This window comes from Centropristis striata, chromosome 11 (genome assembly GCF_030273125.1).
Source record: "Centropristis striata isolate RG_2023a ecotype Rhode Island chromosome 11, C.striata_1.0, whole genome shotgun sequence".
Taxonomy (NCBI): Eukaryota; Metazoa; Chordata; class Actinopteri; order Perciformes; family Serranidae; genus Centropristis; species Centropristis striata.
In genome coordinates, this window is record NC_081527.1 from 27,555,453 (window position 1) to 27,568,950 (window position 13,498).

The 13,498-nt window shown below is 38.7% G+C and overlaps 1 protein-coding gene across 1 annotated transcript in view; it reads right to left on the reverse strand.

The window, feature by feature from the left end:
• Positions 1 to 13,498, reverse strand: part of LOC131979809 (vasoactive intestinal polypeptide receptor 2-like) — a 95,768-nt gene that overhangs the window by 58,498 nt on the left and 23,772 nt on the right. The window contains exon 2 of the mRNA XM_059343850.1: positions 7,662 to 7,767. Coding sequence (XP_059199833.1) covers positions 7,662 to 7,767 — 106 coding nt within the window. The remainder of the gene's footprint in view (positions 1 to 7,661; positions 7,768 to 13,498) is intronic.

Genomic DNA, 13,498 nt, shown 5'->3' on the forward strand with positions numbered 1-13,498 from the left:
GTGCACCCCCCTCCCTGTATATATATATATATATATATATATATATATATATATATATATATATATATATATATATATATGTATATATGTGTATGTATATATATATCAATGTGAATATAAAAACGATTAATCAAAATCAGTTAAATGTAAACGTTAGTGCTCTTTATTCAGAAAACCCTCATGTCACATCTACATTTCAGGATCTGGTTATTATAGACACAGATTAAATGTTAAATTTCAATATTTATCATTACAGTAACAGTGTTGCACGCATTAGTAGCTGAAAACACGCATTAGAAAAGTACATACGTTGGTTTGGTGCTTACTTATATCCTAAACATAAGGAGTAAACATTTATAATCATCACTTTAAAAGTTACATATGTTGTTTTTGGTGCCTATTTGTTTCCCAGATATATTAGTGTGTGTGTGTGTGTGTGTGTGTGTGTGTGTGTATGGGTGAATAAGAGGCATTAACTTAAAGCACTTTGTAGAAAGGCCCTTTATGAAGTTCAGTCCGTTTCCTTTTATTAGTTTACGGGCAGATCTGCCACATCCAATATGGCGGACGCGCTGACGTATTGCAGCAACGAACCAACCTGCTCAATGCGGAGTCTATGTATATATGTCTATGGTTACCAGCAGCTTAACCGAACTGCTAAACGACCTCGGGGCTTGTGAATATGGGCTGTCCCAAATAAAATAAATAAATAAATAAATAAATAAAGTAATAAACAGAAAAAGGTGCCATGGATTTTTTTTAAATGTTTCAAAAGCACTACATTCTCCAGAGTCAGAAACGTCCTTATCAGCAGAGACTGACTAAAAAATAAATAAAAATAGCACCAATATGCTCAGAATGAAGCATTAAAACGAACAGTCAGTACCCAGACAATACTGTATTTAGTCTACAAACAAAACAACAGCGGCATAACAGGGACCTGCTAGATGTGCAGCATACTGCCGCAAAAATACAAACCGAGCCAACGAGCGCATGTGGATCCCAAAGTTATTCACTCTCCGGGGCCGGATTCTTCTTAAGTCTCTTGTTAACGAAGTCCATGGCCTGGTCCGGGTCTTCAAATCTGTGAGTCTGGCCGCTAGACATGGTGATTTGCAGAGTAGCCGGGTACCGGAGGCCGAATTTAACGTTAGCGCAGGCATGGAGCTCCCTCTTCACCTGGGCGAAAGCCGCCCTCCGCTTGGCCACAGTCGGTGTAAAGTCCGGGAAGATGAACACCCTCTTCCCGTTGTGTAGCAGTGGGGAGCTCTGTCCCGCGCGGCGGAGAATAGCATTTCTTACTTGAAATTGTGTCACCATGATGACCATCGGGCGCGGTGGTTCTCCCTCCTTTGGCTTAGCACGCAATGTGCGGTGGGCCCGGTCAAGCCCGGGCATCTCGTCGAGTCCCAGCAAATCCATTAAAAGTTTTGCAATAAACTCTGTAGGTTGGGGACCCTCGGATCCTTCGGGCAGACCCACAAGTCGAATATTATGCCATCGAGAGCGTGCCTCCAAATCTTCACATTTCTTCCCAGAGACTCTACCATAGCAGATAGCTTAGCTATATTCACCTGCATGCCAATTAGTTGGTCCGAGTGCTCATTAGCGGAGGTCAATAATAGTTTCACTTTGCCGGGAGACTTTTTCTTGCAGCGGTTTGAGAGCAGTCGCCACCTCCTTCTTGACCAACTCCGAAATAATTGACGAATTATTCGAATTATTCGAATCATAGACTGTATATATATATATATATATATATATATATATATATATATATATATATATATATATATATATATCCTACATCATTCGCGTCACCGGAAGTCTCCCTTCTTACTGTCTTATGTTGTGTTTAATTTACACTTAAAGTCAGAACTTGAAAGTCAGAACTTGGAGCTCGGAACAACGAGGAAAATTCTTACAATCGCGTAGACCTTGAACGCACCATTAGCCGCCGGACTCTCTATGTGCGCTGCAATGTAAATATTAAGTATGAGCAGTTCATTGACAGTAAAATGCTACTTACATAAAAGCACCAATATTAATAATAATCCAATCATATATTTGGAAGATAACATTCTGCATAACAAGTACTTTTACTTTTAATAATACTTTTTGAATGCAGGACTTTTTTTTTTTTTTACTTCAGCAAAAGATCTGAATAGGCTACTTCTTCCACCACTGCAAACCTGAGCCGTCTGCAGCTGCAGGTTGTGAGCATCAGTGAACTAATCTTGTCGCCTTCCACCACGATTTACTCTCCATCTTTCAGACAGACCCTGGTCACAGGAAACAGAAGACCCCTGGGTAAAAATGATTTTTTTTTTTAAAAGAAGAAAAAAAATATGCTGGGCTAAAATAAAATAAAAAGACCAAAAAAGACATAAAATAATCAAAAAAAGAAAGAAAAAAAAGAAAGAAAAATTTAATAAAATTAAAAAAATAAATGACCAAAAATAAAAAAATATTTTTAAAAATACACAAAATGGCCCAAAAATAGTCACATAATTACAAAAAAGACACAAAGTTACCAAAAGACACAAAATTACAAAAAAAACATGTATGCCTAAAATAAAAATAGTAAACCCAATCATATATTTGGAAGATATTGGGATTATTCTGCGTAACAAGTACTTTTACTTTTGATACTTTAAGTAAATTCTGATGTTTTGTACTTTTGTACTTTTACTTCAGTAAGTTCTTGAATGCAGGACTGTTACTTTTACTTAAGTAAAAGATCTGAATACTTCTTCCACCACTGCAAACCTGAGCCGTCTGCAGCTGCAGCGGGCTGTGTGCATCAGTGAACTAATCTTGTCTACATCTTGGTGTGCTTTTCATCTGATCTGTAACTTTCATGCTGCAGAAAAAATACTGCTTATTTGAACCTGAGCTGTACATTTACCCTAAGCTTCACACAATGATTTACCTGCAAAGTCGAAATTGTATAAATAATATAACAGTCAGGGTAATGAACTACTGTTGGCAGAAAAGAGGAACAAGTAATGGGTAATAAATAGCATTTTAGGAGTATTGAGGCCAGCACTGTGGGGGGTGAAGGCTCATGTAATGCTTAGATCTCTCTCTGATATTGTTCATGGTGGTGGGTGATGATTGCTTATCGATCTGTGTACAGTGTGCTCTATTTCTTTCACTAAACATCAAACCTGAAGCTGCTGGTGAAAGAGAAATACTGTTTTTGATTACTGAAATACTGTCTTTCATTGTTTTTACAAAAGAAGCTCACATACAGACTTTGTGCACATTTGGATGCAAATTGCAAATGTGTGTTCACAAACCCCCAAATATTACAGAAAAAATTCAAATCTGTTCTTATCCAAATAATGTCTTTGCATTCAGTTATATCTAATGAGATACAATTAAAATTGGATTTATGTAAACAATTATCCTCCTCATTAAGCATTTTGGATTTCCTTTCCTTTCAGGAGACAAACACATGTGTAGGATTCAGTTCAGAATAAGGGAGGAGTGTCTCTGGATGAATACAAATCTGTCGCCCACCCTCCAGAAACAAAATAAACAAACTGCCTCCCAAAATAGCTCCCCCAGCTCTTCAGCGTGAGCCTTAATGGCTGATGGCAAACGGAGCAGTCAACAGGGCTTTTTAGCGACAGATGAATGGAGACAGTGTGCTTGGTAAAATATAGCCCTCATCTCCAACATCGCTGTGAAAGAAGCCGAGCCAGCCAGCGACCGAGGCATCAGACTGTGACGGTGAACCAAACTGCTGTAAAAATAAACCCATGAGTGTCGAGTAGAGAAGAAGAAGAGAACCAGAGGGGGTGAGATGTTTTAGTTTAGGTTCCTATAGAGTTTCAATTATTGGATTGCATTTTATAATACAAACTGCACACAATCACAATCTCATGTTTCAGCCGTTTAGCTGAATTTTTTGCTGACAGAATCACTCGTGTTGCAGAGATCAAACTTGTGACTTTGAGGAACAAGAGGCAGAAGAATTATCCTCAACATCTTTGAGATCTTCAAATCTCATCTTCTTTTACTCTAAAAGACAAAATAAAAACCAAATTTCATCAGCCCTCTTCAATTATATATTCATCTCACTTTACTTTTTCATCAATCTGCTTACAAATAATATGACTTAAGACTTTGAAATCTCGTGCACTGCAGATGCCAAAATCCAATTTTGCGTGCATATGATACGCTAATCATTCCCCCATGTTCATCCTTGGAGTTAGTGGCACCCTCTAGCAGTCGTTATAATTGTGAATGATGCTGAGAAAAAAAAGGTGAAAATATGACCAAAAAGACATGAAATGACAAAAATAGCCAAAGAGGCTACGGACAGACAATTTGTTCCATCTGCAGTTTGGTTGACATTTGGACATCATGTAGTGTTTTTATTTTAGGAACTGAAGCTTATTCTTGTCTTACTGGACTGAACAAACACAGACCGGATAAAGAGAAAAAGTAAGTGTAAGTGGTGTTCTGAAAGGATAGAAATAACACGAGGGAAGACGAAAGAAAGGGTCCAGAACAGCTGTAAAGAGAGGAAGATGAAGCAAAACAGAAAAAGAAGTAAAGGAGCTGGTTTGTGAAAGGGTATAAAGAAAGAGAGGACATAACAGAGACACTGAGAGGACAGATGTCTTTGGGGTAAAAACACAGATCTGAACTCATCAGTGCATGAAGAAAAGTCCATCCACCCGCTAAGTGATCCACTCTTTCTCTGCTCGCTTTCACCGAAAAGCACAGCAGCTCACATCTGGAGGGAGATCCTCTCTTTTTTATTATTCTTTATTCAGCACAAAGTGAAGGCTGACTGAGCACAGCGGCCTTTTCCAGCATCGCCCTACTTTGATTTCAGGCAGTCAGTTAAACAAATGGACTTCCTGTTCCATTATCCCTCCTTCAACAGCACAGCCTTTTCTTCGGTGCAACTAATGTTTGAATGCATCTTTTGCTGGTGGTTTTATTTTCTGTGCAGTATCCAAAATGTACTATTTCATTGGATGGATTTCTGAAGCACAACTGGCTGGTGTTCAGGAGTGGGAATCATGAACTTGATGCTCATAAATAAGATAGGTCACTAAATGACCAAAAAAAGCTCAAATTAAAAAGCGTAGGTGCTTATATTATCAAAAAAGAAAAAAAATAGCAAAAGAAAATGTTAAAATCACAAAAAAAGATGTAGTCATGAAATTAAAAAAGACCAAAAAGACAAAATTACCAAAAAACTATGTAAAATTACCAAAAAAGTCAAACAATTACAAAAAAGGGACAAAATTACCAAAATAAGACACAAAATTGTAAAATAAATAAATAAATAAAATAAACAAAATAACAAAAGAAAATGTTAAAATCACAAAAAAGATTTAGTCCTAAAATAAAAAAGACCAAAAGACAAAATTACAAAAAAACAATGTAAAATTACCACAAAAAAAAGGGACAAAATTACAAAAAAAGGGACAAAATTACAAAAAATAAGACACAAAAATGCCAGACAAGTCATAAAAGCAACAAAAGACATCAAATGAGAGCAGGGTAAAGTAAACCATGTGATTCAAACATCACACTTCTTTATGTCTTATCTGTGCATTGAATCTGCTCTCCTCAGCACATTTACACCCACAGACACTTTGAACCATGTTATAATTTTGCTCTTCTTCGTGTCATTGGGCTTTAATTAACACAGCGTGGGAGCAGGGGATGCTTTAGGAGTCTGTCGCAGATAAAACAAAAAATAATACAATTAATTTGTTTTTCATGGAGCTTTAACTTCAGAGGCCAACAACTGTCTGTTAATCCCTTATCATTCTGCCTCTTCGATTGAGAGGAGTAAGGGGATGTTTAGAGGGGGACAGCAGGTCAACAGCAAAAGTCACATAGAAGTGGTGTACATCATCTAAAAGCTGTGAAACATAAATCACAAATATCTAATTAAAAAGGACTTCAAATAAATCGTTATAATGTTTGGCTATCTTACATTTACATTTAGTCATTTAGGAGACGCTTTTATCCAAAGCGACTTACAGGAAATAAAAATATAAAGGGGAACAATCAAGGTATAGTGCAATAAGAGCCATTAGTGCAGCAATAATTGCTAGCGACAGTTCTTTAAGGAGTAGAGTTGTCGTGTGGTGCTAGAAGAGAAGATGCTCTCTGAAGAGCTGGGTCTTCAGGAGGTTTTTAAAGGTAGAGAGGGACGCCCCTGCTCTGGTAGGAACTGGTAGTGGTTCCACCAACGGGAGATGGGAGTGGATCTTTCCTTCATCTCCTGGATCATAGATTACCTGACAGGAAGACCACAGTATGTCAGGTTGGGGAACTGTGTTTCTGGGACATTAATGAGCAGCACAGGGGCTCCACAAGGCACTGTTCTGGTTCCATTCCTGTTCACACTGTACACAGCGGACTTCAAATACAACTCTGAGTCCTGCCACATCCAGAAGTACTCGGATGACCCTGCTATTGTGGCGTGTATCAGGAATGGACAGGAATCGGAATATAGGGATCTGATAAAAGCCTTCAGTGACTGGAGTCACAAGAACTATCTCCTACTGAACACCTCAAAGACTAAGGAAATGATCAGAGGTCTTCGGCAGGCTCAAGCCCCCTCTTCAGCCAGTGAATACCTGTGGGGTGGACATGGAGGTGGTGCCAAGTTATAAGTTTCTAGGTGTATACCTGGATAATAAGTTGGACTGGTCCCTAAACACAGACACTCTCTACAAAAAGGGGCACAAGAAATGCAAAATTTGGATTGCCTTGGACCAACGGGTGGCAGAGTCCTGAGGTAGCATATGCCTGAATCAGGGCGTTCATGGACACAAATCCTCCAGAATCAATACACTAAGACCTTTGGGATGACAGAAAAATCCATGCTGTGGTTGGTTCAGAAAACATTTGGGAGATTTTTAGGTTAAGAATGTAGAGAATATATAGGACATTATCAAATGTGCAGTTTGGAGGTAGATGCAGATAACACAATTACAAAAAAGTCACACAATTACAAAAAAAGACACAAAATAACCCCCCAAAAATGTTAAAATGAACCAAAAAGATGTAAAATTAAAACACTAAATGACCGAAAGAATTATGTAAAAATCAAAAAAGATTAAAAAAAGACACAAATAAAAAAGACAGAAAAAATAACCCAAAAATATGTTAAAATGACCCCCAAAAAAAGATGAAGGTCTAAATTAAAAAAATATCAAAAGAAAAACAAAAAATTATAATTAACTACTGTGATTTGGTTTCAAAAACTTTAGACATTTGGTCTGGGTTAAGGATGTAGACTTAAAGTTTAAAAAGGACATTATTATGTGCAGTTTAAAGGTAGATGCAGGTAAAACTTTAAGGAGATTGATCACATTCACTGCATATTCTGTGGTAATAATCTTCGTGCAGAAGGACACATACCTGCAGAACGCCGTATACCACTGACAAAATATATTTTAACATCACAGAAAGGAAGCATGTGTGTTTTATCTTAGTTTTGTTAGATCAGGATTCCTGCCTGTGTCTATTTATATAACAAGGTAAAATAACCTGAACTGGAGTTGATTGATTGCCACGTTTTCTGTTTTAAGATCCAGTTCAGTTCCACAGAGTTTTCACATCTTGTTTCAGTTTCCTGTAGAATTAGTAATAGCAGTTTAGAGAGTGACTGTGACCTTTATGGCTCCTGGTGGCGTCTTCCTCCCTCAGTCTCCGCACACACTCCGCCTGGTCTCTCTCCACCTCCAACATGAAGTTACAGGTTGGATGTCGTCCATCAATCTGCAGAGGAACAGATAAAAAGAATCCAGTTGATATGGTGAAATCTGCACAGGTTTTTGTGAATCCTTTGTGACATATTTAACTGAAAACTGCAACAACAAAAAAGCCAATATATCTATTCTCTAAACTGATTAACTTTTGTTTTGCATTTTGAAAAGAAGTGATTTCCCAAGAGATGTCATCCTTAACAAAGTGTTTGATTTAAGAAACTGTGTGTGTTGTTTTGCAAGAAGTGTTTTACAGAATTTCACAGAAAAGTGCAGAAAATGCTACCTGTGTTTGTGCTTTTGGTGCATTAAGGCTGTTTACAAAAATCTTCTAAGTGCTAACATTCGGTAAGCAATCAAAAAATGAAGTCAGACATAATAAAGCTGCATAAGAAAACAACTAAATAAACCTCAAATCACCAAAGTAAAATGCCAAAAAGGCTGCAGTCATCACATTTTTTAAAAACCTTTGAACCAAGTAAAAATCTGTCGAAAAGTGTATACGTTTAAGATAATTGGTGGAGGGAGGTTTCCAAGGGAACAGTTGAAAAGTTATGATTGACAGATGGATAAATGTTCAACCCACTGCCTGATAACTGGCTGATAAGGATGTCTTGGATTTAGTCGTGAAAGAATTGTGGCCAAATGTTGTGCTCTACGACAAGGTTAGAAAACTAACGAAATAACAAAAACCAGAATTGAAAAAACATTTTTGTTAACTCTAATAAAAAAAAAAACGATAACTGTATTTTGTGGTTACAAAACTAACTAAAATTATAGTGAAAATGTCCTTCGTTTTCGTTTTTGTCAAAATTTTTCATACGTAAACCTTTTTGGTTTAAATGAAATCTGTGTCTTTCTGTTCATTTTACTTCTTCTTCTTCACCTTCTTCTTCTTCTTCTTCTTCTTCTTCTTCTTCTTTACTTTTTTGGTAATTTTGTGTCTTTTTTGGTAATAATGTTTTGGTAATTTTGTGTCTTTTTTGTTGTTGTTGTCATTGAAGTTTGAGGACTTCAATCAAACAATCTGCAGCTTCGTTGTGGATCCAATAACTGGATCAGCAACATTTGAAAAAGCTCCCAGTGCACAGATTCCTCTCCTGCCCATCAGTCTCCTAAATCCTCCCACACCAGACTGTGACTGTGTTTCCTCTGGCAGCAGGCGCGGCTGGCTGTCATCAAGACAACACACAGGTTCAAACATGTACTCAGACATGCACCACCATGAGCCGGCAGTGACAGCTGAGCAGATTTTGGTGCATTAAACACCAAAACTCTTGATCCTGAAAGTGAATAACAGATTAGGATTTCACCTGCCAAAGTGAATCAGAACGCAGTTTATACTCCATCTGAAAGTGTTTTATAACATGCAGCAGAAATTATTAAAATTCATCAGACAAGATGACTAAAACCCAACACTTTGATTTACTGCAACCACCTGGAGGGAGATAAGGTCTCTCTCACACACACACACACACACACACACACAGAGAGATTCTTGTACTTCTATCTTTGTGAGGACCCTCATTGGAATAGTCACAACTGAATGCCCAACCCTAACCTTAACATAAACCTAATTGTAACCTTAACCCTAAAACAAGGTCTGAACTCTCAAACAAGCCTTTAAAGAAGTGAGGAGTAAAGGAGAAAATGTCCTCACTTTACAAAGATGTCCTCACTCTGTTGGTTAAAAACGTGTCCTGGTCCTCACTATGTCCACAAACCAATGGATGACATCACGGTGACTACGTCACTTATTTATATACAGTCTATGATTCATACTGGTGGCAGAGGCTACCAGGGCACACTGGTGCCAACTGCCACCATTGGGAATTCATTCAGCCATTTGGGGTTCAGTATCTTGCTCAAGGATACTTCAACATGTAGGCTGCCACGGTCAGGGATCGAACCACCAACCTTCCGATTGGTTGGCGACCGATCTACCAACTGAGCCACAGCCGCCCCAATATGAGTAAGACACCAAATGTAATTCACAAATTTGAAAGAGGTCTTCTATGGGTGTGAATGCTTTGAGTGCCATTACAGAGAGTCACTGCTGTCTTTGGAGTTTATAAGTTACAGCAAGCTCACACTTCATTGTCAGAAAGATTAAGACTGAAGACGATGTGAGCAGGGCTTGAATCTGCGCGGGGAAGTCCCATTGGATTTCAAGTCCAACACCTTCACCACTCAGCCATAACAGCAGTGGAATATATACTCGGCCATCACAGCTCTCAAAAAAGCTTCATGTTTCAATAAAATTAACCTGCAAATGACTGAATCAGTATTAATTAGGCAATGTTTCTAAAGAGATGATGGAGTTGAGTGTTTTTGTAATACTGACTGTAAAATCACTTCCCACACGAAGACAGCAGATTTGTGAGTCTCACAATAAATAAACACAGTTCAGAAAGGGTCAGCTTGTCTAAATAACAGTAAATGCAGTAGTTAACGCTGTAAGAATGGCAAGTACCGTATCTTTAACTTTGGTGGATTATAAAATTTCAGGTATGAAATGAATCAGCAGATTCTCATGTTCAAAATTAGAAAAACCTTATTCAGAATTGGTTTTGAACTAGGCCTGGGCCGATAATCAATAAATCAATTAATCGCACGATAAATTAAATGAACTCAATAATTTTGCCGGCCTCGATATATCGCCATGCGCATGCGTGTTTGTTTTCCTCATCTGTTGCCTCCAAGCAGGCTGGATGACAAGAGGGTTCACTCTGTGCTCGATCTCAGCACCTGGGCGCTTTTGTTCCATAGCAGAATGAGCGGAGTGAACCCTCCTGTCAGTCATCCAGTCTCTTTGTCTCTGTGGAGAAGGCTGGGCCGCTAGCATTGGCTACACACAGAGTGCAGCAGGTGAGCCTCGTGCAGAGCAACGCGAGGAAAAAAGATGATTGCAAAGCCAAATGCCACAGCCCCGGTGTGGGAATATGTCGGTTTCAAACCGAATGAAAAACACACGGACGAGCCTGTATGCCCAATTTGTTCAAAAGTGGTGGCAACAAAAAAAGCCACCACAACAAACTTGCATGCCCATCTAAAGCAGAACCACCCGACCCAGTTTTCCCAGCTGGGGAAAAAAACTGCACCTGGAGATGCAGAGCCTTCGTCCCGACAGTCAACACTGGTCGACAAAGTAAATATAAACGGTGTGCGCTCACAGAAAGTGGAGTTTGCTACATCGCAAAATAAATGCTGCCCTTTAAAAAAAAAAAAAAAATGTTTGTTTTATTAAATTAGGATATTTAAGCGTTCTTAAAATTACAATGGTAAAAAACACTGAGAAATAAAAGTGTATTGTATTTGAAAGGGTGTGCATTATTATGATTTATTATCATGTTGACAATAATATCGTTTATCGGCAATAATTTGTGGGACAATATATCGTCCAGCAAAATTTGTTATCGTCCCAGGCCTATTTTGAACGGAGCGAATGTTGGAGGTCTTTGCTGCTTGCAGATATGGGGCTTAGTGTCCTGTCCAGTTCTGCACCAGAGAGGTACCATGATGGTGCCAGTTCCAAAGAAATTCCAAAAACTCTACCAGTCAGGTTGTTGCTCTGCATTCCCAGAAAATTTGAATAGGTGAGCCTGTACCTGTTTTAGAGTAAGGTGCATTGGCATGGATTTATAATTCTGCTCAATCATTTTATTACAAGACAAAGAAGTAAAGACATTTTGACAAATAATACCCCACTGGTCATCACTGAAATCAATGGTGTTTTGCCATAAACTGGGGTGTGCATGTAAGTTTTTGAGCTGCAACAAAGACCAAGTTGTGGCCTTCAACAGATGAAACAAGATTTGTTTTTAGCCCAGCCTTCCCTCCATCGATCCGTCCATCCATTAGGGCAATATATCGATATAAAAGTTATATCGATATATTTTTAAATGTGATATGAAATTAGACCATATCTCATATATCAACATAGTTAAAAAAATGTTCTTTCTTTATATACAAATGCTGCCCTTACTAGGGTTTGTCATATTTAGTAGCTCTTTTGTAATGTTCGTTATTCTTTTCTCATATAAATATATTTATTTCAGAAAAAGATTGGCCTATTTTATTTAATAGGCTATTTTTATTTAAGATTTTTATTTATTTTAATGGGCACTTTATGGAGCTTTGATTTTTTTTTTTTTTTTAAAAAGGTACTCCTGTTGTTATACAGTATTTATGTTAACTTCACCTACAAGTTTCAATAATGTGACATGTCAAATTTGGATTTGACTTTGACTGAACATTTGTTCTCTCCATCCATCCATCCATCCTCTCAGTTAATCTTCTCATGACCTCCAGACAAACTAGAAAGTGTAAAATGCATCACTTCCTTTTCACCACAGCACTTTTCCTGACAGCGATTGTTCAGCAAACAAACTGGAACCACAGCGGTCTGAATCACTGGAGTATTACAGCTGCCAGCAGATCTGACATTTATTTACATGTGAATGTAGATTTATTAGACAGCTGGATGGAAACACTATGTCTCTCTCTCTCTCTTTCTTTCTCTCTCTCTCTCTCTCTCTCTCTCTCTCTCTCTCTCTCTCTCTATCTATCTCAAACACTCACACAGACACACACAAACACACTATCAGTCTGTGTCAAATGTTGCTTTTAGTGGCTTCTACTTTCTTTTCTTTTCCATTTATTTCTTTGGCTTTTTACTCCTTTTTTGTGTTTGAAGTCAAAGACATTTTACAGTCCTCATTCCCACACCTGTCTGAGAGCTGTGTGTGTGTGTGTGTGTGTGTGTGTGGTTGTGTGTGTGTGTGTTCCTGACCTAAGCTACCTTCAGGGATCCACTACAGACTAAAAACTGTTTATAATTTGTGACAGCACACACAAACACTGTTTCCTCATTTGGAAAAAGCTGAATTTTGGGTCAGTTGTTGAGGTTAGAGTCGGTCTTTGTAATGTTGCCAAGTGTGTGTGTGCGTGTTCCTGATTAAGGCTACCTTCAGGGACACGTTTCAGACTAAAGACCGGTCAACTGGGGACGACATACACAGACACAGTGTCCCCCCCTTGGGAAAAAGCTACAGACAGCGTGCAGCTCTGATACAGGAGCAGCATATTTATCTCAGTCCTGGATGGCTGCCCCACTTCTATTTCATGTTCCAGAAGTTCTGTTCTGATAAATATTGTAAACAAAAAACTTCTCAGCAACACTTTTTTTTGTTCAGAAGATGTGTAAAGCATAAAACTCACCACTTATACTCAATGAGTGTTTGACTATTTTGCAGATATTGCAATAATGAAAATGTTGTTAGTGGTGCACAGGGAAACTATGGCCGCGTTCAGACTGCAGGCGAATCAGATTCAAATCAGATTCTTACTCAAATCCAATTTTTAGGGCTGACCACACTGTTTTTAGCAAGTGTCCAAATTGGATATGGCTCTGTTCAGACTGGGCCACATTATCGACTGATCTGACAGGTTTCTGTAGTAACGGCGTCAGAGCGTCTGACGTCATATAATCGCGACAGAGACAAGAACAACAACAACAACAAACATGATGGAGGCAGGTCACCTCAGTATATTGGCCTTATAACTGTCCAGTAGAGGTGCAGAACATCTCAGACGCACCAGGGGAGAAACCGTGCGGATGGACGCCCCCGTCGGGCCCGCATGGGTCGGGCGCGTCTGCCGGTGGACACCTTGTCTCTGCGCTGTCCACACTACGCGTAAACTCACCAGCCTTCTGTCCCTGACCTGGAGTTTCCCTACCAGTC